Here is a 25113-nt window from a genome sequence, read left to right on the forward strand (position 1 = left end):
TGATGACTTGGTGCAACTTTGTCTCACTTAAATCCAATTGACTGGAAATTCTAGTCATCACCCCAAGATGTCATTGGTCCTCTTTGAAAAAGAATGATAACACCAAAACCACAAGTGCCTTGAGGGGTCACCACCCCCATTCCTGACACAGGAACATCCCAACCACATTTCTGGATGAATGACCTTAACAGCAAGAGAGTCAGTGTTGCTGTATCAGGGTATGTGGAAGCAGTCTAAAATGTAAGAAGACTGGCAAGATAGGAACGGGCCAGGTTATGGCAGACTTTTTCTATTTTATCCTAGAGTTAAGAGGAAGTCACTGGAATTAGCTGAGTTCAGGAAGTTATAATTAGATCTGTACTTTTGGTAGCTGAATGGAAGATGGACAGGAGGGGCAGGGAAGCCAACCAGAAAGCTATTGCAATAGTGTTGTTGGGAGGTGATCAGCAGCTGCTCCATAAGCTAATCGTCTGCAGCACTGAGCTTTGTGATTCATCAGTTTTTAATAAATTATACTTAGAGAAAAGTATGCTGAAGTAATAGAAGTCTCATGGCTTGTACCAAAATCAAATGCAAAATGAGGAGATGTAGAAAGAAGACATTTTTTACTCTCTGATTCTCCAAAGAAACCAATCTGTGAACCCTTCCTCCCAAAGATCCAAATGCCCAAGCATTTTGGTTTTCGGTGATTTTCATTTATTTTTCTATTCACAACTGACTGTGCCTTTTATTTCGGGGCCACTCTGTCATCTCATCTTTCCTTAGAGTCAGTATCTCAGTTAGACTCCTTTGAATAACATCCATAACACCTGTTAACCTTTGGCTCCTCTGTCTTTATGTGATGCCCATATAATTTAAGCTGCCATGTACTTAGAACTTTTCATTCATTGGTGAAAAATTAATGAACAATTCAAGGACAGTTGTGTTATTTTGATCTTTCTGCGTTCACAGAGCATAGAAATGGAAGAGATTGGGCAACCATTGGTTTTTTGTTTGTTTTATATTTCCTCTGCTTCAAAGCAGAATTGTACATTAAAAACAACAAAAAAGCCTTTCCAACCCACTGACTGCCTTTTTTGTTCTTATATAGATCTCTAGGTTTTAAGTCCAGTCTCAGAAACCTACCAGCTGTGTGACCCTGAGACCATTATTTTTCTTGGTCTCAGTTTATTCATCTTTGAAATGGGAATAATAATAGCAGCTACTTCAGGATTATTGTAAAGATCAAATCAAATGAGATAATCTATCACTTTGAAAATCTTAATGTATGCTTTATGACAGCTATTGTCTCAATTAGAAATAGGCACTAGACCTGTGGTTTAACTGATCTAGGGATTATCATTGCTAGGATAGATTAGTACCTTCTCTTCAACTTTTCATCTTAAAAGAGTTGCCTAGAGCACTGGGACGGAATTTAAGGAAACAAGAATGAATGCATTAAGTGACTACTATGTGCCAGGTACTGTGCTAAACCTTTCACAAATATTATCTCACTTGATCCTTTGTAACAACCCTGGGGAGTGGGTGTTATTATTATTCCAATTTTACATTTGAGTAAACTAAGGCAGACAGAAATAAAGTGCTTTGTCCAAAATCACACAGGTAGTGTCTGGTTGGATTTGAATTCCGGGTCTAGCGCCTAACCACTTTAGCCCCTTAAGAGCCTCTAGAGCTAAGGAAATTTTCCAGGATCACAGTGGTAATCATCATAGCTATCATCAATCTCCATCCATCATCTTTTTCCCTTAGGAACCTGTTCCCCAAGGCTTAATGGTTTTGATTTTTTAAAGTTTATTCTTTAAACTGGTCCTTTCACTTCTGGTCTCTGGGGAGATAAAGGGTGACTTGAAATATTTCTTGCTAATAGCTCTCAATTTGCTTGAAAATGATAGTAAATGGCTCCCTTATCTTTCCTGTGCTAAATAATCTTAAATAATAAATAAGCAAATGCTAAATAATGAATTGTCATGACTTCATATGATAGACATCTTTTGTGTTTGGTTCCTGCTTGAGTATTCTCACTAGGGAGCTACTGGTGCTGAGGAAGTTTGGGGAAGAAAAAGCCAAGGAATGTCTGGAGAGAAATCACATGAGCATTTTGGTGATTTTCAGGGAAGACAAATACAACCTACTGCTGTTAGAGCTATGAATAGGACCAGGCTATACCCCAGGGAGTCAAATTTAGAGGGTGCTGACAGGCCAGCCCTTAGAAATAATCTTAGCTAGCATTAGAAATACCATCTAGCTTTATCCTCACAGCATTCTTGAGAGGGTAATGTATTCATTTTACAAATGAGAAAACTGAGGAAGATAGTGGCCGGCAGAATTGCCGAGGGTCACATTGCTAGTATGTGTCTGATTCCAGGTCCAAGATTCTATCCACTGGGCCACTCTAACAAAAATTAATGTCCAGTTAGCCAGAATTAGTTAGAATCAGAAAACCATCAGAGAGAAACTTACTTTCTTTACTATGCTACTCTATTCTCCACTCCTTACCCTTCTGCACCCTATGGGGTATATGTGTATTCTGGGAGGACTCGCATTCCTCATGTGAGGGTTTGCTGAGCCTTTTCCAGAGCTATTCATCCACCTTTGGTGCCACTTTGCACTCAGGACCAACCTAAGGCTCCAAGAAACTATAGTATGCACCATGGACACACCCCAGTAAATGAAGACAGCAGATGGGCTATACCAGGTGAGGGTAACTGATGGGTCACCCATCAGTGGGTTAAGAGGGTGTCTACCCCAAGCATGTGAAGACTTCTCCCAGCAGAATGGGCGGATGAGAACTTTTGTTCCAAAGACCATGGATGGCTGAAGCAGGAGTGCTTTGAGTTTGGTCAGACACTGAAGTCACCACAACCATACAGTGCATTCTGGACCATCACCAGGCATCCTGATGGATGTCTTGCCACTGGACCTGGTTGATTCTGGAAGAGAGAATGAGGTTGGTGACTTTGTTCAACTCTGCCTCACTTAAATCCGAATAATTCACAAATTAAGATGTCACCCCATGATGTCATTGATTATCTTCAAAAACAAAGGACAAACAAAGCCCTATGCAACTTAGCCTTATGCTAATGCAAAAGATTCTCTGTGACTCCCCTCCTTTAGTTGTGAGAAATCACCTCTTGTTGCTGCCTCTGGGCTCAACCTCTAGGACTTGCCTCCAGAACAGCAATTCCTAGCTATAGTTTTGTTGTCCTAACAAAGAAGAGGAAAAAAAGGAACACCAAGACAGTTTACTCCCATGTAATAAGAAAAGAAAGCAGAGAATGCCACCTAAACCAGAACTATCCTAAAAATGTGAGCTGTTAGGGGCAGTGAAGTGGCTCAGTAGATTGACACTGGAGGTCCTCAGTTCAAATCTGTCCTTAGACACTTCCCAGCTGTGTGACCCTGGACAAGTCACTTAACCCCGATTGGCTAGCCCTTACCACTTCTCTGCCTTGGATCTAATACACAGTTTTGATTCTAAGACAGAAAGGAAGAGTTAAAAAATGTGGACTATTAGACCTTCAATAATCTGAACTTTCAGTCTCTTCATTGTGAAAAGAATCCAGTAATTTACTCAGAGAATAAACTTGGTGGCTGAGAACAGGTTGTACTCATACATACATGGATGGGGAGCTTTGGGGGTTGGAGTGTGACTCTGCTACTTAGAGAAAGGCATTTCCTATCTCCGTGTGTTCCCTTTACTTGGTGATGAGAAGGTAATCAGGTACTTGACTCAAGGGAGCTTCCAATTAGTGACTGGAGGATATTGACGTCACCAGAGAAGTTAATTTAACTGCTTGATGGCTGATCTCAGGTTTGGTACATTTGGGCATATATTTTCATAGCTACGTTTCCAAATGAGGCTTTACAAGATAAACAGTGCTAGAGTGCTTTATTTTTCCGGGTAGTTTGAAGATGGCTTCGATTCTGGAAGGGCTGCATCACACTCACCATCTGTTTCCTCCTGATTGTGTGTGGCTCACACTGAAGTTGTTATGATTGATTTATTTATTTGCAGCTTGGAAACCAATATGAAAATTTCACACAGACTCGGGGAAGGTGTGTTTGGTGCCTCAAACTGAGGCAATAATGTTCATGTGGTTTTTTGATAAAGGAGGAAATGATAGAATACAGAAATGGACCTTCTAACAGTTTCAAGAACTAATTTTTTTCTTGAAAGTCTTATAAAAGGTTGAATTTGTTTGTTGGAGTTTTGATGCAATTACTTCACTGTTGTTTGTATGAAATAACTACCTGAGAGGCTTCTGCTTTTAAGTTAGATGACAGTCAAAGTGACGTATGTGTATGAGCTTAATGAGGTGTTATGTTGTTGTTCAGTCGTCTTAGCCATCTCCAACTCTTTGGGGTTTTTCTTGGCAAAGATAATGGAGAGGGTTGCCATTTCCTTCTCTAGCTCATTGACAAATGAGGAAACTGAGTCAAATAAGGTTAAGTGAATTGCCCAGGGTCACATGGCAAAGATACTGGAGAGGGTTGCCATTTCCTTCTCCAGCTCATTGACAAATGAGGAAACTGAGTCAAATAAGGTTAAGTGAATTGCCCAGGGTCACACAGCTACCAAGTGTCTGAGGCTGGGCTTGCACTCAGGATGATGAGTTTTCTTGATCCCAGAGCAGGCAGTCTCTCCGCTGCCTCAAGTATTAAACATATAGCCTTTATGTTAATTCCCTGCTTATACATACATACATACATACACACATACCCCTACAAATTTATTCTGAGTAACTTTTGGGTTTTTGATATTTATGTGAACTATTCTGCATTCAGAAGCTAAAGCCTTCAGAGTGAATCCACAGCGTGTCAGTCAGCTAGCATTATAAGTACCTACTATGTGCCCCAGGTACTATGCTAAGTGCTAAGAATTCAAAGAAGGGCAAAAACAAGAATGAAAACGAGTCACAGTTTTCAAGGAGCTGTGTCTTTCCATTGACAGAGTACATCAAGGTTATGGGAAAACTTCTGAAAGGAGTGAAGCATAGATAGCAGCTTCTTGATTTCTTTCAATCAAAAAGATTGGTTTTGCTCCCATCTACTAGTCTTATTCATGAGTAAAGAAGAAATCAGTTCAGGGCATTGAGGTGAACAGAATGCTGGGCTTGGAGTCAGGAAGACTCCTATCTCAGATAATATGTTAGCTCTGTGACCGTGGGCAAATCACTTAATTCCTCTCAGACTCATTTCCCTCATCTATAGAATGGGAATAACATAGCACCTTCATCAGGAGGCTGTTGCAATGATCAAACATGTAAAGTGCTTTGGAAACTTTAAATAAAGATCAATTGCAGAGAGTATGTTCTTGTCTGAATTCTACAGGAAAAGTAAAATGATTTTTGTTTCTTAATTGGGGATAAAATGTAATATGGTTTGACCATAAGTCAGCCCAACTCGTTCAAATGAAATATACGCCTTTTCTTATTAGAAGTTAAACAGAAGAGTAGTGAGTAAATGCAAGGGTTTGTTTTAGGATTGCCTTTTAATTCATTTATGAGACTTGTGAGAGAGCAGGGAAGCACAGTGCATCATTAACATTCAGTGCTCTCTTAAACGCCAACATGCCTGGGGACACAGTGGGGGTATTGGCAGAACTCACTGCAAACCCAGGACATAGTTCAGCACATCTGAGTGGAAAGTGTTGCTTGCCAAGCAAAGCAGTGTTATCAGTTTCCTTTCTCCTCTCCTCTAAAACAGACAGGGGGTAACAGACAGTGTAGAATTTCCCGGTTTGTTTCAAGAAATCCAGCATCCATTTCCCCTCCTTTTTGTAGTTTGTTTGAACTTGAAACTTCCTGAGATTTCATGAAAAAAAAAAAGCCAACTACATTTGAAAAGTGTATTTGCTTTCCACTGTCAGAGCATGTCCATAAAGACGCACAGTCTCACTTGAGAACAAATCCTCCTTCTTTAGGAAGGAAACTTCCTAGGTTTAAAAACAAATCATCGAAGAGAGAGGTACTTTTTTTTTTTCCAACAGCCCTTCCTCTTCTATTAATAATTTGCTTCTGTTCTCCTGGCCCCAGAACAGTGGTAGCCCTAGGGGAACACCGGATGGTGTAGTCACAGGAATGAGAAGCAAAGTGAACAAGTATCGGCTTTAGATTTCTGCTTGGGTGAATACTGATGTGTGAACTTGAGAACAAGAAACTAAAAATCTTACTCTGGGACTGTACCGTCCAAGAACGCCTGCAAGATGGAAATGAATCAGAGACAGCACTCAAAGCGAAGCTATTTGGGGATCTTCGGTTCCAGCTTTGGCAATGACTTCTCTTCTGATGTGGATTCTTCCCTTTCCTAGAGAGCAGCCTAAAATTGCTTAGGTAATTATGGCTATGAATGACATCAGGAAGCCAATAGATAGATTTCAACTTTGTTAATAGGGTTTGTCCAAATATTATCTCGTTTGGGGACAAAGAAGAAATTTTGGCTGCTGGGTAATGAATGGAAATCAGTGCGTGTGCTCAGATGGAAGAATCAATGGGTCACTGTCAGGTATGAAGTGGTTTTGCCATAGAAAGGACTGTTGTTATCACTTTGAAGCTATTTTTGCCTGATTTGGTCTAATGGAGGCAATTACAGCATCTGTCTATTGCTCATGTTTGGCAAAGAAAAATATGCAAACCATTATTTGAGGGAAACAGAGGTGGTTCTCGCTAGCTACATTTCTCCACATGCCCCTTCTTTTTTGCATTTCAATTCCATAAAAACTGGGAATTATCGAAAAGGGAGGAAACTATTGCCACTGGCACTGGAAACTTTGATTTGTGTATTTCATGAGCCCAGACCTTGCAGAATCTTTCCTATTGAGTGACTGAAAAAAACAACAGAAAAAACCCACTCATGTCTCAGCACGGATCACCAAGAGAAGGCCAAGATGGCCATCAATACCGAATCTTAAGGAGGGTCAGTCAGGCTCTTCATGGATTTTCATCAGTAGTCCTGCGTCCTTTTCAAAAGAGAAACTGGAGAAGTAACCCAAGGCGTACGTGTTCTGGTGAGCTGATATTGTGTGTGTGTGTGTGTGATTGCTATTTGTGGACTCCTCAGGGTCAGACAATGCATGTTGGGAGTAGGCACGAGAGGGGACCTCCTCATGTCAGGGCTATTTCACCTACTGACTAGTGTGCTGAGTTGAGAAATGGAAGGACAAATGATAGCTCTTTTATTCCAGTTGGGTTTTTTTAAGACTGATTTCTGGATTATCCCAAACCTGACGTTAGGTTACCAAGTTTCTTTTTATGGTATGGATGAAATAGCATTGCTATGGTTCAACTATAGATTTATTTTTCTTACTATGATGGAAAGATAGCTCTAATCAAATTAATTTGAGTTGCTTTGATCAATAGATATGTTTACATGCATGTACATATACACATACATGAATGAAGAAAAGGGAATAATCTTTAACTTACTTTTACTTGATTGAAGATATTTATATTGTTGTGCAAATAGCTGATCTCCTCCAGATGTCAGTTTGCCCATCTTAAGGTCAATTATTTTTGGTTAAATTTTTCCCTCCCCCCAGTATCTCAGTCTGACTCCAGTTCGTGGAATCTGTTTCTCCTCTGTGAGAGGCTAATAACATGCCATGTACACACATTGTAGCATAGTGTAATATGGGTCCATGTTAATGTCATTTAAAAATCATTTATATTTTATTCTTGGCTGGGGATGTAGGAAGCAAAGTAGAATTAAATATGTATGTACAAATATATATATATATATATGTACAAATCAATTTACAGTTTACAATCAGAAGACTTTAGAAGAGGAAGTCTTCTGAAAATTTAGTAATTCATAGAATTTAAATGTCTTTAAAGAATTTTTTCAATAATTTGGTGGATTAGATTGTTCTAATCTAAAGGATGAATTTGATTGACTCAACTCAGAAGGAATATGTCTGGTCCAATCCTTATTTTTTGCTCTAGGTACTATTTTATTTGTTATTCCTTAGAGGAGTGGATCTAATTAATAGATGAAATCCATTCCTTGAAAGGAGGTAAATAGCATATTGATGAATGACAAGTGAGGTATATGATTTTGGCATGTTGAAATTCTTTTCTGATGTCTCAATAAGGAAGTCCCCTCAGTGTATTTGAACAGAAAGACATTGGGAAGAGGGATTTATTGGCCACTAGCTCCCATCAAGATGCTTAGCCTAACCCAATGCTTTGGGATATAGTTGGGAACTTCCTTCTCTCCCATTTGATCATTATCTTCCCATTACTTAGAATAACTTATTCTTTTTTACTCTGGTTACAGAGGGTATGTGTATGTACAGACGTGTTGTTGCATATAAAAGGGGGTGGAACTTGGAAACACATGGAAAAAATTATTCTAACATATTTGCATAACATTGTACACAAATATGTTGGCCACATTCATCTCTAACTCATAACTATAAATAGAAAACAAAAAAGAATTATTTCAATTTATAAATTTAGATATGAATTTAATATTCCTTATGAATGTATGATAAATATGAATTTAGATCTTGGACTTGAGTCAGGATTTCAGGATGGTTCCTTTTTAATAATTAATTGTAAGGTAAATATGTAGGGACATGCAATGAAAGGGCTACTTACGTGGTATCAGTGGTTATCAATAATTTTAACCCTAAGAGTAAATTTTAGAGCCACTAGAAAAGAAATCCAAGAGGCTTATTGGTTTGGGTCCTTGAAACTGTGCCACTTTTGGGATCATTGTAAATCCAGGAACTGATAAATAAAATGGTACTTCATCACTTATAACTTATGATACAAAGCTCTATTTGTTTTCTGGAGAGCTTTTGCATTTATTATCTCATTTTATTCCAGTAATATTTGGAAACCAATGTAGTGTTTACTTCTTTATGGTCTGTTTCTGTGGCCATTCTTGTCAGATGTGTTTTTTGATACCATGCAAAGATCTCTCCCCTCGATGGGAATTCCTACATTAGCTTCTCATTGCTACCTATTACATTCACCCAGGAAGTAACTGGGATCCCTAAATACCATCAGATTGCTCCCTAAAAGGGGAACTCCAATTCCCCTTCTCTACAAATGATTTTCCTGGTACTTTCCTTTTGGGAATCCAGACAGATAGAATCAAAGTAATTTTCCCCATGCCTCTGTAGAAGGGTTATAAGAGAATGCCTTAGAATTGGACACTAGGATAACCAATGAATATTTTCCTAGAGCAAATTAATTTTAAGAACACTCAGAACAAGAAGCGAGAGCAGCAAGAAATTAAGACTTATTTGCTATGAATATGGGTTGGGTTTTTTTTTTTTAATCTTTAGAATGAAAGTAAACTAACAGGACACCAAGGTGACAATCATGATTTCCCACCAATGTCTGTTTGGGGGGATAACATAGGAGAAGGATCCCATGAAACACTGAACAAAGTCCTCTAAACTATATCACCATCTCTATTGATATTGAGTTGACTTCATTGCAAAAGTTGACATTGGATGAGAGCATTGAAAACTTTATTGGAACAAGATTTGGGAATAGGAAATTAAATGGGAGCAGGTAGGTAGTACAGTAGTTAGACCACCAGGCTTGAATTGAGAGGACCAGAGTTCAAATCTGGCCTCAGATATGCCCTACTTTTGTGACCCTAGGCAAGTCACTTAACTCCAATTGCCGAGCCCTTGCCACTCTTCTGTCTTAGAATCGATACTAAGATAAAAGGTAAGGTTTTAAAGAATGAGATGAAATACTTGCAGCTTCTCAGAAATCTCAAGATGAGTAAACTATGAATACTTCCTTTGAAAAGAGAATCAGAAATTGTGGAATTTGAGGAATTCTGAGTAGCATCATGAAAACATGACTCTCTTAAAAGCTCAAATATTGATGTAGCATTCATTTCAAAAATCAATTGCTTGTGTGCAAGTCAGATTGCTTGCTTATAGCCAGTGGGTTCTTAACTTCATTTATGTCATGGATCACTTAATTAGTCTTGTAGAGCCTTTGGACACCTCAGAAGAGCAGTGAATTGTCTATGTTCATAATTAAATGAAATGTCAAATTATAGCCAGAGATGAATAAAAATATAGATGTACATTTTTTCCACCAAAGTTCACAGACCTCTTTCCCACCTTGAAATCTATCTGCGGACCCTGAGATTAAGAACTCCAGGCTTAACTTGACTATTGAAATAAAAGTCATATTAGAAGCAAGGATTTGGAAGGGATCTCAGACATTCTCAGTTTTACAAATAAGGAAACTGAGGTTGGAGGGGGACAGTGACTTGCCTAAAGTGAGACAAGTAGTAGTTGGGAAAGCAATAAGAAGAGAGTATATGGGATTATAGCAAGATGAATCCTTCCTGTTGAAAAAGCTCTCAACTTCAAAAAATGGGAAGTGGACAAAATGGAAACATGAATTTGGTCTCTATTTCTTAGAGGCATTTGACCAAGGTAGTCTTCAAAAGGAGGAAGTCAAAAGAGGCAGGAACTGCCTCAGCCATCAGAAACAAATTTAATCTTGCCAGTGGAATTTAAGTTCCTTGATTACAGGGACTGCTTCATTTTGGTCTCCATACCTACTGCCAGGGCTTTCCATAGTATGTAGCACATGGAATAAGTGCTTATTCAATTCAATCAGATTTCCAGGTGGAGACATGTGACAGCCAAGGACCATACTGGCTTGGAGTATGAGCCAATTTGTAAAACCTTGTAGAGGAGGGATGGATATATATATATATATATATATATATATATATATATATATATATATATATATATGAAATTGAGAAGACAGTAGACATGAAATTGAAGAAATCTGATGGCATTTTAATAGAAGCTGTTTTCTCTGGAACGATCATATATGTATTATACAGCCTGAATACCTTAATTAAATTAAATGAAAAAAGAAATTTCTCCATAGGGAAAACTAAATGCTTAAGAAAATAAACATATTTTCCAAACTATGATTTTTAGCAAAACAGATAGTTGAGTTAGTATGTGGGTTATGTGTTACATACATGTGCAGATGGACATTTATTTACAAATATTGATTATGCATAAACCCATGTATGTGGCATTTATATGTATGTTAGTCTACATATGTGTGTACAACTGTAGGTGATCCAGGTGAGAATGGAAGAACTAAGCCCATAATTGAATAGGAGGAAATCCTCCATCGGAAGGCATTGGAGAAAATTCATGCAATTCTCTATGATCTTTAAATGATCCCTCCAGTTCCCACCACAAAGCCCACCTCTTCAGCATCATTGTTCTCCTGGTGATTGCTCCATGACTAAAAATCATGGACCATGATAACTTCCAAAGAATCAGACTGACCAGGAGTCCTAAGGACAATGGGAAAAGCTACCGTGGACATGGACATATCACCAATGATGATTTGCAGGGAGAAATGGACAAAATAAATTGAGGACTGAAAGGATTGGCATATATAGTTATGTAGCAAGAGAGAGGATAGGTACTTAACCAGGTTGTACGTTAACTCCAAGATAGTGAAGAAATAAAAGTGGGAAACTCCCAGGATAGTGAATGGCTCTTCTATGTAGAATTTATGCAAAGACTTGGATGATGATTATTTAACATATATATGTAATACATATAATAACATATGATTTCTTTACATATTTAGATTTACAAGACATTTTGTATATATTATCTTTTTTCTTTCTCATAACCCTATGAAGAAGATGCTGTTAATATCTCTATTTTATAGGTGAGGAATGTGAGGCCAAGTGAGGTTAAGTGACTTGCCCAGGGTCACATACCCAGGTTTTCCTGACTCCATGGCCAGCATTTTACCAATTTACCTTTTAACTCGTCTAGATTCAATCATCTGTGCTGATGATTCCAGGATTTGTATATCCAGTCCTAGACTCACAGTCTTACATCACCAGTTGACTATTGAACATTTCCATCTGGACCTCAAACTTAATGTGTTCAATATAAAATTTATTATCTTTTCCCTCTCCCTTAGCTCCCCTTCTTCCTTTTTACTATTTTTTAAAAATTTGTTTTTATTGATGTATCTTTTTAAAATCTTTTTTCTATTACAGTTGGGGTTAGCAACATCCTCTCCATTTACCCATTTCTTCAACCTTGGAGTCATCCTCACTTCTTTAGTCTCATTCATCCAATATATATCCAATCAATCACCAAATCTTTTCATTTCAATCTCCATAACATCTCTTACATGTGTCATTTACTCCAGCAGCTACAACCATATTTCAAGCTCTTGTCCCCTTTGTTTGAGGGTGCTATCATAGCATTTTTATTAGAATGCCTCAAATCTGTCCCCACTTAAATTTGTCCTCCACACATCTGCCAAAGTGATCTTCTTCAAATGTAACAATGTGTGACAGTTTTACCCTTCTAGATAATAAATCCCAGTGATTCCATATATACACTTCTCTCTTTACCATTTTAAGCTCTTCATATTCTGCACTGTTGCTATATTTTGTTTTATCACACATCATTTCTTTCTTTGTGCTCTACAGTCCACCCTTTTTGGGCTACTTAGCTCCTTTAAAAATCTAGATGCCAAACCAAATGCTACCTTTTGGAGGATGCCTTTCCTTGTCTCTCCAGCCGATAGAACTTTCTCCTTTATTTTATGTCTGTCCATTCTTTATGTATCCTGTATTGCCCATTTAGGTAATGTCTCTCTATTAGCACAGAATGTCCTTGAAAGAAGGGGCTGTTTGTAATTTGTGTCCTGTGGTTAGCACTCATCACGGTATCTGGCATAGCAAGCACCCACCACTTAATAAATTTCATTGATCATTCAGGATGAGTACTGAAGTGGCTGTATTCTACACTGGTGAAAAAAGTATCCATCCTGATAAAATGAATACATCAAAGTAGCAAGAAATATGAATATTGTTTTTATCTTTGAAGACTTCTGAAATATCTTTTAAAGACATCAACAACTCTCCATTGGGATGAGACCTTTTTGTATTTTATATTTTTTTAATTGGGTCTCCCTATTTCACTCTGCCTAGCAGTGTAGTGGCCACTTCCTGTTACTAATTGACATAGGAGTTTTTATATAGTTTTCTCCTGACTTGTGTTGCTTTGCTGCTCAGGTAACCTGGTGATCTCTTACTCTCAGGGGCTTACTTTATATTGGTGCTAGACTTAGTGTAAACCAATCGTGTCAAACTCAAATAGAAATTGGCCCACTAAACTAGTAAGACAGATAGGATATTGACCTAGAAAACCACATATCAGCATTATCCATGATCTATTGCATTTTTTATTTTTATAGATATTTCCCAATTATATTTCATCCAGCTCAGGCAGAAGTGTTGCTGGCTGCATTGACCTGTGTGTTTAATGCATCTGGTGTAGAAGGTAATCATCTGAGTCTTCTCTACCTCAGAGCTCTCTAACTCAAGTGATCAACTTGCTTGAATATCTTCACTACTGGAGATTACAGACACGCACCAGCATGCCTGGCTTTTGCCCTTTGTTTTCCAAGGTTATTCCTGATTTTGAGACTGCCTATGTATTTTGGCATGTTGCTTATCTACTATTGATTCAGCTGATATGAAACATGATGTCTCTCTTCAGTATTTTGGAGAGATAATGTGAACATTAGATAATGGTTGGTTCTTGTTCCTGGTCCTAGTTCCAAATATCCTAATTCTGCCAGTAGCCAATATGGATAACTTTATTTTGGAGGTCGTATGTGGTGAAATTTGGACAGCAAATTTTTAGAGCTTACTTTTGAGTTTTTTATCCATGTTTTAGATTTCTAACCTGTCCTCATTTCTTTGGCTCCTGAGCACAAGAGATAAAACAAAATCCTTCCAAATCTTCTGTCTTGCCTATTCAGTTCTAGTAATATGTTTGACTCCCTGTGGAATCCAGATCATGCAGCTAAGAGGACATTTATAGATTATTTTATTTTTTCGACCATATGAAACATTTTTCCATATTGGTCACTTTGTGGAAAAGATCCTGAACAAAACAAACAAACAAAAAAAGAAGAAAAACATATAGTACATCTCGATCTGCATTCAGACTCCATTAGTTCTTTCTCTGGAGGAAGATATTATTTTTCATCAAGAATCCTTGGAGATTGTCTTAGATTTCTGAGAATAGCTAGGTTATTCACAGTTGTTCATCACAAAATATTGCAGCTACTGGGTACAATGTTCTCCTGATTCACTTGTCTTTCCAGGTTTTTCTGAAATCATTCTGCTCCTCATTTCACAAAGCATAATAGTATTTCTTAGTTGGTGGCTTAAACAATTCAGAGTTGGAGGTTAGGCTAGGAGTTGTTAAGTAGGACTTGCTTGCACATCTCAGTGATAGCATATTCTGGGATCTTGTATGCTCTGGCTTATTCAATGTTCCATCAAACAAATCCACTTGCCATCCTTCTTAGGCAGTGTCTGTCAGTCTCTTGTTCTATCTGGCTTTTATTCACTTTTTTGAGCCCTGAAAGTAGAAGGAAAAACTTGTTTTTATGATACTAAAACAATAAATTTAATAAAAGTTCAAAAATAAAAAAGTAGAAGAGAAACAAGTAGCCCAACCGAGAAATTAGCTAATCTTTTATTTGACTTTACTTTGAAGTAAAAATGATTCTTTCTTCAAGACAGTGTGAAAAGCAATTCTCTATTCTCTATCCATTGGATTTTAACAGAGGTGAGGCCTGTGAGTCACACCTAATGTAATTCATGGGGTGTGCCAAACTGAACACACTAATAAAACTCTAGATTGAGGCAAAAGTGGCACAAATTAAGGGCAGAGCCAAACTTCACAATGGACTAGATGTTAAGCATATTTGGAATATCATGTGTAAATATACAGGGTGGAGTGCAGACAATGTTATTCTTTGAAAGATTAATTACTTTTTAGTGTATGGTTTTAGTAATTGGAGGAAAAGAAAGTCAAAAAAGTCAGCTGGTCCCATATGCAAATTTTAGGGAGCAAAGTTCAACCATAAAAGAACTAATAGTTAATCCGTGACAGGCTAGTGTGATTCTGGAGTAATTGTTTTCCTCTAGTGATCTTGAGTCATGGAAGAACGGAATTGTATAAGAATTTCAGTTGCAGAGATGAAAAGCTACTATTTTTATTCTCAGTGGTGTTCTTTGCTTTCGGGACCTGAAGGTAAGGGTTTTTGTAGAGTTATTTGTAAGAGAGTTGTCAAACTCATGCAGGTATTCTTATAATGGAGTATGTTTCTGCATAGCCCTGACTCCAGATGTTGTGTGGTATGTTTGAAGTGTGCAAAAAGAATAATAAACATTTTGAGATATTCCTTTCATTAGTTGAAGATGACTTCTGGAAGTCGCCGATACTGTGGCCCGCTGGAATTCTGACTATTAGGATTGGGATGAAATAGTCATCCTAAATTCCCAAGGTGAATTTTTGTTGTGGTTGAGTTTTTCAGTCGTGTCTAACTTTTTGTGACCTCATTTTGGGTTTCTTCTCCAGTTCATTTTACAGAAAACAAGGCAAAAAGGGTTAAGTGACTTGTCTAGGATTTCACAACTAGTTATTGTCTGAGACTGGATTTAAACTGAGGTCTTCCTGACTCCAGTTCCAGTGCTCTTTCCATGACACCACCTAGATTCTTGCTCATGTCATTAGTATCTGAAAATATATAATAATCCTTTCTATAGATATCTTTGGAATTTACTAGTGGTTTCAGCCTTCAGAAGATACCTGTCTATTTCAGACACCCACCTATAATGACTTAGAGGTCTAATATACTTTATTTAAAAAAAAAAAAAAGCTAACAGCAAAAACCTTCTTTCTTAGAATGGATACTAAGTATTGGTTCCAAGTCAGAACAGTGGTAAGGACTAGGCAATTGGGGTTAAGTGATTTGTGTAGGGTCATATAGCTAGAAGTGTTTGAGGTCAGATTTGAACCGAGGAATTCTCATCTTCATGCCTGGCTCTTTATCCACTGGGCTACCTAGCTGCCCTTCTAATCTGCTTTATTTTTAAAAAATTTTAAATATTTTTCCATGTTTCCATGATTCATTTTTCTTTCCCTCCCCCTTCCCTCCCCCAAGCAATTCCTCGGGGTTGTACAAATGTGATCACTTAATATCTATTTCCTTTTTATTCATTTTTGCTATAGAACGATATTTTAAAACCTAAACCCCAAATCACATCCCCATATATACATGTGATGAGTGATGTCATCTGTTTTACTTCTGCATTTCTACTCCCATAGTTCTTTCTCTCAATGTGGTCAGCATTCTTTCCCATAAATCCTTCAGGAGTGTCCTGGCTTGTTGCACTGCTGCTAGTAACAAAGTCCATTACACTGGATTGTTCCACAATGTTTTACTTTCGGTTTACAATGTTCTCCTGGTTCTTCTCATTTCACTCTGCATCAATTCAATAAGGTTCTCCCACTTCATAGAGAAATCCTCCAGATCATCATCCCTTACAGCACAATAGCATTCCATCACCAACATGTACCACAATTTGTTCAGCCATTCCCCAATTGAAGGGCATCCCCTCATTTCCCAGTTTTTGGCCACCACAAAGAGCGCAGCTGTGAATATTCTTGTACAGGTATTTTTCCTTATTATCTCTTTGGGGCACAAACCCAGCAGTGCTATGGCTGGATCAAAGGGTAGACATTCTTTTATCGCCCTTTGTGCATAGTTCCAAATTGCCCTCCAGAATGGCTGGATCAGTTCACAACTCCACCAGCAATGAATTAGTGTCCCGACTTTGCCACATCCCCTCCAGCATTTAGCACTTTCCTTTACTATCAAAATCATTACAATCAAAAATATGGAATGCTTCATGAATTTGTGTGCAAATTTGCACACTAATCTTCTCTGTATCGTTCCAATTTTAGTATATGTGCTGCCGAAGCAAGCATCCTGCTAATCTACGTTAAAGAAAAAATGCTAGTGTACATTAAAAAATGATAAGTTATAGTGGTGTGATGGTTATTCCTCCCAGAAAAGGATGCTTTGCTTTTTAAAAGGATTGTCTCGAGGACTCAAACCCCAGATATCTAGGATAAGATTCATGATACATGACTGACATATGCCAGTCAATCAGCCAACTAGCAGTTAAAAGTGCCTACTATGTCAGGCTCTGTGCTAAAGACTGGAGATACAAAAGAAGACTAAAAAATAGTTACTTGAACTCTTAAGGAACTCACAGTCTAATGAGCTCTCTCTTATCCCAGAATATGGCTTGCTTAGGAAAATGCGTCTTTAATCAACCAGCACACACAAACCCCTTTGAGTCTAGCCATTGGTCCACCACCACCTTTATCTAAATGAGTATCACCAGTTGTCAGACCAGCAGATTAAGATCAATTAAGAGACAATTCAGTATAGAAGAAAGAGCACTGGCTGTGGAGGGAGAAGGCCTGGGTTCAAATTCTGTTTCTGATAGATTGTCTTTGTGACTTTGAGCAAGTAAATAAACTTTTTGGGTCTCAGTTTCCGCGTGTATAAAGTGAAAGCTTTGGGCTAGGTAGCCTCTGAGATCCCTTATAGATATAAATTTGTTAATATTTGTGATTTCATTTGAAGCTGGATGGAGTAATTATATAATTTAAAATTTGAAAACATCTACATAAATGACTTTCTAATTATATATTTTACTTTAGAAAATTTGGACATCCCTTCTTTAAAAAGGATGTTTTGTTTGTGTATTTGAAATATAATTTAATTTATGAAAACATCATCTATTTCCTTTTTTTTTTAGCAAGACACTCGTTATAAAGCATGATTTAGCTGGATGTGTAAACCTCAAAATTATAAGTCTAAGAAATTTTGAGGTTTATAGATGCCAGCAGAGATGAGCTAAATAATGACTCTTTTTAAGAAGAGAATTTCTTCTATTTACATGGTTAAGAATGATCAATGAGGAAATCATGAGGGATCCATCTATTAATAGAATTGAGCTTTTGAAAGATGATCGCATTGTTGGTTCTGTCCATTTGGTATCTTTTATAACCATTATGGGTGAACCTCTAGAGCAGTGGTTCTCAACCTTTCTAATGCTGTGACCCCGCAATACAGTTCCTCATGTTGTGGTGACCCCAAACCAAAAAATTATTTTGGTGGCTACTTCAAAACTGTCATTTTGCTACAGTTATGATTCAGAATGTAAATACCTGATATGCATTATGTATTCTCATTACTACAAATTGAGAGGTTGAGAACCGCTGCTCTAGACAGTGATTTTTGAAAGCATAAATAAAATTGGAAATTTTATGTTTAACATATTTTCTTTGACATCTAGGAACAAAGAGAACTTATAAAATGGTGGAAAAATAAATCAATGCTATTTTAATAAATTATGATGAAAAATATTCATTCACACAGGATAATACATTTGGGGGCCAGAACTCCAGGCTCTTCATCTTACAAATGAAAAAACTGAGACCCAGAGAGGTTGTCACTTTCTAAGAACTGCACAGGTAGTAAGTGAGCCAGGATCATAAAACCTATGCTTTCATACTACAGGTTCGGCATTCTTTCCACTTCTACTTAGGGACTCTTAAAAGTAAAACTTCCAATTTTTGTTTGGAGTTTGGGCGGGTTCGATAAAGATTTGAAGCTTCTGTTGACACTCCATCATGACAAAGAAGGAGTTAGCAGGTGGGTGGTACAGCTTTAGCATTATTAAACTCGAATGCTGACTATGTGGGGGAATTAGGGCAAATCGATGTTTTGAAAGGCTCAACATAGGAGAGGTCAGAGAGTGGCAGAGTGTATGAGACAATATGGAAGACTGAATGGAATCAAGATGGGGAGAAGAATTAGACAAAAGGATCAACAGCTCATTGGCTTGAATCGAGTATTCAAATATATAAATTTCTGCTTTGTGACAAAATATTAAGAAAATGGTTGTCCTAAATGGTATGTTCAAGGCTAGCATTCCATCATGTCCTTCTCTCCCCAAAGGAAATTAAACTCATTCTCTCTCACTCTCTCGCTCTCTTGCTCTGTCACACACACACAAATTCATTTCAAATAACCACCTGAAAATTGTATTCAAATATATGAACTTCAGCTTTGTGACAAAATATTAAGAAAATGATCATCTTAAATGGTATGTTCAAAGCTACCATTCCATCATGCCCTCCTCTCTTCAAAAAATACACCCAAATGAAACAAATTCACTTCAAATAACCACTTGAAATTGCATTCAAATGTGTGAATTTCTGTTTTTGTTTCTGAGTGACAAAATATTAATTAAGTGATCATCCTGAGGACATACATAAAAGGATTTGGGATTGATTCCCCTATAATGAGGTTTCGATGGATCCTACAGGCAGTCTCTGATTTTTTTTTTCACTTTTTGCTCAATCAGACTTCAAAGAATAGCAGTAAGGTGACCAAAAAACCCTCCCCCCAACAACAACAAAAACCCCATAGTACTTAAAGCTGGTGATAGGAAACCTTGGAAGAAGTCTGTGAGTGAGGGTCTTGCAATTTTTATGGGGATGTGTTGTTTCTGTGATGTTCACGATATGATTACAAGCCACTGATGGTAGGAGGATTCTCAGAGCAAAGGGCAGGATGGTTTAAAAAATAATAGATAGTTATAGCAGAGGCACAGTAGATTCTCTCATTCTAATCATTCTCATTCTGCCCAGGATGGAAAACATATGTAACAACGAGTATACTTTCTGTTGTTTCTGGAGTTCCCTTTTTTAAATTTTCCAACCAAAGTTTTCTCTCATGATGCTCCTGAAAATTGTTCTTCTCTTAGTTTCCTGGGACAAAAGAATCAGGCAAAGAGTTGCTATTGGAAAGGCCAATATTTTTTTTCTCCCCTCAAGTTAAAAATAGTTGGCTGATAAAGAATTAAGATTGAGCCAGAGGAGAATAGGGACACAAAAATGAATGCTGTTCGGAGCTTGTAAGCCTGGAACTGAAGTAGTCTTGTCTTGCAGTCCACAGTTCATGAGAGATGAATGGTGTTCATAACGCTTTTTTCCTGATGACATATGGTAAGGAATGAAGGGATGGAAGGTAATAGACCAGATAATGGAACAAAATTTATGGCACGTTTACCTAGCCAAATGATAAATCTTGGGATGGCTCACAGAAGGTTCATTTTTTTCTTTTAAATGTTAATGAAATTTGATGGATGAGTATTGTTTGCTTGCAGGTTTGTTGTGAATATATTTTTAAAATATCTTCCACGCTTTAAGTGGGTGAGAAAAGTTGAATAACTGTTCCTGTTAGCATAATAGAAAAACAAAATAATTTATTTTTAAACTTAGGTTTTTATTCTCAAGATGCATTCTTACTAATCTTTGAAGTTGTTCAAAAGAGAAAATGCAAGGATCTAACCCAGTTCTGACAGCATGGGGTAGGGCAGGAGTAGAGGATGCACGAGGCTGCTTCTGTGAGCCTCAGTTTTCTCATTTGTAAAATAGAGATGGAGAACATGAGAATATCTACCCTCTTTAGCTCTCAAAGTTGTAAGGAGGACACTCTCTCAGCTCCTGGTATTTTCATTGGCTCTCTCTGATTCCCAGAATGTTCTCCCCCCTCATCTTGGCTTCCTTTAAGTAACAACAAAAATCCCATCTTCTATGGGAAACTTTTCCCAATCCCTCTTAATTTGAAGTATCTTCTTTCTTTTAATTATTTCTTATTTATCCTTTGTATAGCTTGTTTGTGTAGATTTATTTGCTTGTGTCCCCCATTAGATTGTTAACTCCTTGAAGACAAGGCTTGGGCTTTTTTTTTTTTTTTGCTTCTTTATGCATTCCCAGCACTTAGCCCAGTACCTGTATGTAGTAGGTGCTTAATAAATGTTTATTGACTGACTGAATTGAAATAGCAGGAGGGAGAGTGTTTTGAGAACAAGATAATAGTTGAAAAATTCTTATATGGATGACAACTTCTCTCAGTGTGCTCAGGCTAGCTCACCATGCCTTATTCTAGTCTGAGAGATGCCTTTATGCCAACATGTAACCCCTCTTCAATTCTGAGTTCTTCCATCAATGTTCATGCCTTTTCCAGTTCAGCCAGAGTCCCCAGTCATTTGCACACAACTCTGTCACTTCAGAGGAAAATCAAGTTTGAGTTTGGCAGCAAAAATTTTACTCCGGACATAAAACTTCAGTCAAGACAAAAAAATACCAGGAAATGACAACAGGAGGAGCGAAAAAGTAACCATCTTTATATTGTAGGAGGAAGTGTATTTATTTATTATCGATAGTGCCCGGCACAGGGCGGAGACTCCACAAATAGCTATTTATTTATTGGAAGTTGCTCTTGCTTTATGAGTAAAATAATGAACATCTGATATCAAATCCATTGTTTACTATATGGGAAAGGCAGCTGTAGATTGGAGAACTTTGATGCCATTTCTGTTCATTCTCTGCTAGGTTCGCTGCCTTTCTCATTAGCAAAGGCTAAATGTGAGATACTGTGGGGTGTAATTTTGCTATCCTAAAAATATATATAAATGTTAAAATCTGCCTATCTGGAATTTGTGAAGAGCCCCAAAAAGAAGGGCCAAGAATTCAATACATCCCCAATTCTCTGGTGTTCAGGACCAGTTTCCTAGGTACAGTTTATGTCACTCTTGATCCTCCTTTGTAAAAAGCTGCATCCCTAAAACCTGGCTCCATGTGGCATAAGTGTCATTGCTTATTTATACTTTACCACCACCACCATGGAACTGTCCTGGCTAGATGACAGCCCATCAGCTTTCATGCCATCATAAAGGGATTCAGAGCTCGTTTCCTCTTTGGAGATCCAGAGCTTTACCACCACCACCATGGAACTGTCCTGGCTAGATGACAGCCCATCAGCTTTCATGCCATCATAAAGGGATTCAGAGCTCGTTTCCTCTTTGGAGATCCAGAGCTTTACCACCACCACCATGGAACTGTCCTGGCTAGATGACAGCCCATCAGCTTTCATGCCATCATAAAGGGATTCAGAGCTCGTTTCCTCTTTAGGGATCCGGAGAAGTGATTTGCCCAAAGTCACTCTGTAGCAGAAACAGCAATTAGCCCTCTGACTCTCAAAACTCTTAATCTAGTACTCTTGGGAATTGTAGGAGGTTTTGGGGTTTTCCCCCCAAAGAGAAATGGTGGAAGCTGAACCAGATTCTTTGATCCTAGGCATTATATGCAGAGAAATCCAGGTTCTATTTCCTAGAAGAGCCTTATTTTCTCTATAGAGAAGACATAACGGGACAAGGTCAATATGGCCACTCCTTGGTTTTTAAGGACTATTAGGTCTTTAATAGAAGAACTTAATGGAACTAATGTCTCCAACACCTAGTGTTGCTTTTAGTTTCCAAGTCCTCCGGTTTTAGTTCAAAAAGACATTCATTTTAGAGCTCGCTTTCTCTGCATCACTGGAGGGAGAATTGTTCTTTCAAGGTCAAAACGCAAATGGTATTATGTTAAGTAAAACCAGCACCAGCCTCACACAGAACAGCATCGCCTCCAGAGATGTAAGATGATAGGTCATTCGGCTCAGATGAGAAAGGAGACACTGGGCTGAATAAAGAAGATGCCTGATTTATGATTTCACTGAAAATGTGCTTAAGCAATTGAAATGCATTTTTTTGTTTGCTATGGACTCTTTTCTTCTCTCTTTGTTGTGCAAAAAAAAGTTCTTAGTACATGGCTTGTAGTCTAGCAGAATCCTCAGAGGAATAAACTACAGACTGAGTCATCTCTGTTTTACTTGATGAAAGAAAAGAAATAATACAAGATGCCAAAAGGGACCAGTTTTCTTGCCCTTGTGGTGACCAGAGCCATATTGGTGCCACCACACATGTTGTCGAGTCGTAGGCTCTTCAGAAAAGCCATTTGGAACGCATTAAGTTCAGAGAGCTGAATTCAGGTAATATATCCTAAGACGTGGTGAATTTTTAGGGTCTGTTATCAGACTGCATGCAGTCCCCACGAAAGTGTGAATTGTTCTGGACTAAAACAACTCTTCTTGGAAAACATTTTATCCCTTTCCTGGATATCAGACCTTCTGGTAGGCATTTGGATATAAACAAGGTCTATTTTAAAAAACTCACCATGTTACCCAACAGACAAAGACAGAAGACAATCAGGGACCGATAGGTGAAAGAGAATGGTAAAAGTAGGAGAATGAGAAGGGTGGCTTTCAGAAGAACTGCTGGCTCTCACCCAGAGCGGTGTCAAAAGATCACATCCCTGGACAAGAAGATGGGTGCTTGGGTTCTTGCCAGCTCCCTGAATGGAGGAGGGAAGCAATCATTGTGACCTTTTTATTTGGAAAAGGAGTAACAGGTGTCCTCCCTCTCCTCTTAAGAAGAACAGTGTCTATGGGCAGCTAGGTGTCTCACTGGACAGAGAGCCAGGCTTGTAGACAAGAGGGCTTCGATTCACATCTGGCCTCAGACACTTACTAACTGTGTGACCCTGGGCAAGTCACTTGACTCCAGTTGCCTAGCCCTTCTGCACTGGAATCAATAATTAGTATCAATTCTAAGACAGAAAGTAAGGGTTAAAAAAGTCTATTCTGATTGAACCTCAAGAATAAACAGAGATAGTTCACTTGGGTTTACGTTCAAAGTGAATCTCTAAAAAATTGATTCAATGCTTCCCACCTATTAGCCAGTTGAATATTATATTAGTTCTTTCCTGACCATCGTGGCTTGGTTTCTGGGTACCATGTAAACTGTAAGGACAGTTGTCAAAAATGCCCTGAAGTTTCATTGTGTCTATTGTGAAAGAAGACAAACAGGTTTGGTTAGGAGGAGACCAGTTTGATTTCAATGTGCTTAACAGTGCCTTCAGAAATAAACATTTCAAAATCCCTCTCTTTGCTTAAGGATGGGGAAAGGCAGGAATTCATAGAAAAAGTAAAGATTTGAAAAACAGAATGTTAACTTAACTAGATGTTTACACATTTAAAAAAGGCTTTTGAGGTTTCAGATTTCCAGTGGGCTAGTGGCGTGAAGGATGATATTACCTGCCGGTAATAAACCATACACTCAGACAAAGATCGTGATTCAATACTAACTCTGAAGACTATTTTCCAAGTGTAGGATTTCCCAGAACTGGTGGGAGCCACATGCTGACTCGACACCTTTCCTAGGAAAGCTGAGATGACAGTCCAATATATTTACAACTTCTGTTCATGGAGAGCGCTAATAAGATGTGGTTTTCCTTTGGTTTTCTGTTACAGTTCCTACATTGTTTTCAAAGGGCATTTGAGGCTTCAGTTATATCAATGTGCGTGTGTGTATATTCTGTATTTAAATATGCATGCATTAGGTAACTGTACACTTCGAGTGAAGAGAGAAGCAGTTTTGATGTTAGGAAGTTCAGTCAAGTAATGGTTGTATGACCTTGGACAAGCCACTTACCTTCTCAGTGCACTAAATAATTAGCTTCGGTTTTGCAGACCAGAAGCTGACCTGAATTTATAGACAGAGTTTCCTCACTGGTAGTTCCCTATTTCAATGAAATTATAGATCTTTTTATTAAAAAAGGCGTACCAGGGAAGTTGCTTGTTGGCTATGGGAGAGGGGTAGGAGGGGGGGAGGGAAAGAATATGAATCATGAAACCGTGGAAAAATATTCTAAATTTATTAAATAAAAATCTCAAATTAAAAAAGGCGTGTAAATGAGATGTGGTTATTTTTAATAAACATGCCAGCACTTCTGTATTTGAATGGGGATTTTCCTTTCATAGTAGTCACCTTATGAGGCTGCATATTGCAGTGATGTGTCCATTGCTCAGAAAATTTTCAGATGACTTCTTTTGGAATAATTTCAAACCTTTTAAACATCCTTGATGGTAGCAAATCTTCACCCATGAAGAGTAGGTTAGATTTTGGAAATAATCAATGAAATAAAGTTCCTCAATAGTATTATCTAGGTGGGTAATTCTGAATCTGACTGAAAAGAGGAATGACTGCATGGGGAGTCTCTACGGATAGTTCCAGAAAGGAAGTTGCAAAAATGTGGGGATTGGAGTAATGCTGTAGTCTCTCAGGTGAATGCTTTCAAAAACAGGACACCCTGGAAAGCAATAAAGTTTTTATTTGCTTATTTAGAAATTACAGGGTTCATGATTTTGTAGTCACACTTCACATCCACTCTGGCACAGATGACAGCGATCTCTTGAGCCAGACAAATAATTGCCTTGAAGGGCTATTATCTGAGTA

The 25113-nt window shown here is 38.0% G+C and overlaps 1 protein-coding gene and 1 pseudogene across 21 annotated transcripts in view; one reads left to right on the forward strand and one right to left on the reverse strand.

The window, feature by feature from the left end:
• The window catches only part of MCF2L (MCF.2 cell line derived transforming sequence like), a 394661-nt gene that overhangs the window by 159701 nt on the left and 209847 nt on the right, over positions 1-25113 (forward strand). Inside the window, exon 1 of one of the 21 annotated variants that reach the window (XM_016424911.2) lies at positions 1927-7006. The exons of 19 other annotated variants lie outside the window; for them this stretch is intronic. In XM_016424911.2, the coding sequence (XP_016280397.2) occupies positions 6853-7006 (154 nt within the window). In that variant the 5' untranslated portion in view covers positions 1927-6852. Of the gene's footprint in view, positions 1-1926; positions 7007-25113 lie in introns of those variants that run through there. One more of the 21 variants, XM_056806841.1, reaches the window with a different exon arrangement.
• Positions 16744-16840, reverse strand: LOC130456060 (U6 spliceosomal RNA; annotated as a pseudogene).

Source organism: Monodelphis domestica, chromosome 8 (genome assembly GCF_027887165.1).
Source record: "Monodelphis domestica isolate mMonDom1 chromosome 8, mMonDom1.pri, whole genome shotgun sequence".
Classification (NCBI taxonomy): domain Eukaryota; kingdom Metazoa; phylum Chordata; class Mammalia; order Didelphimorphia; family Didelphidae; genus Monodelphis; species Monodelphis domestica.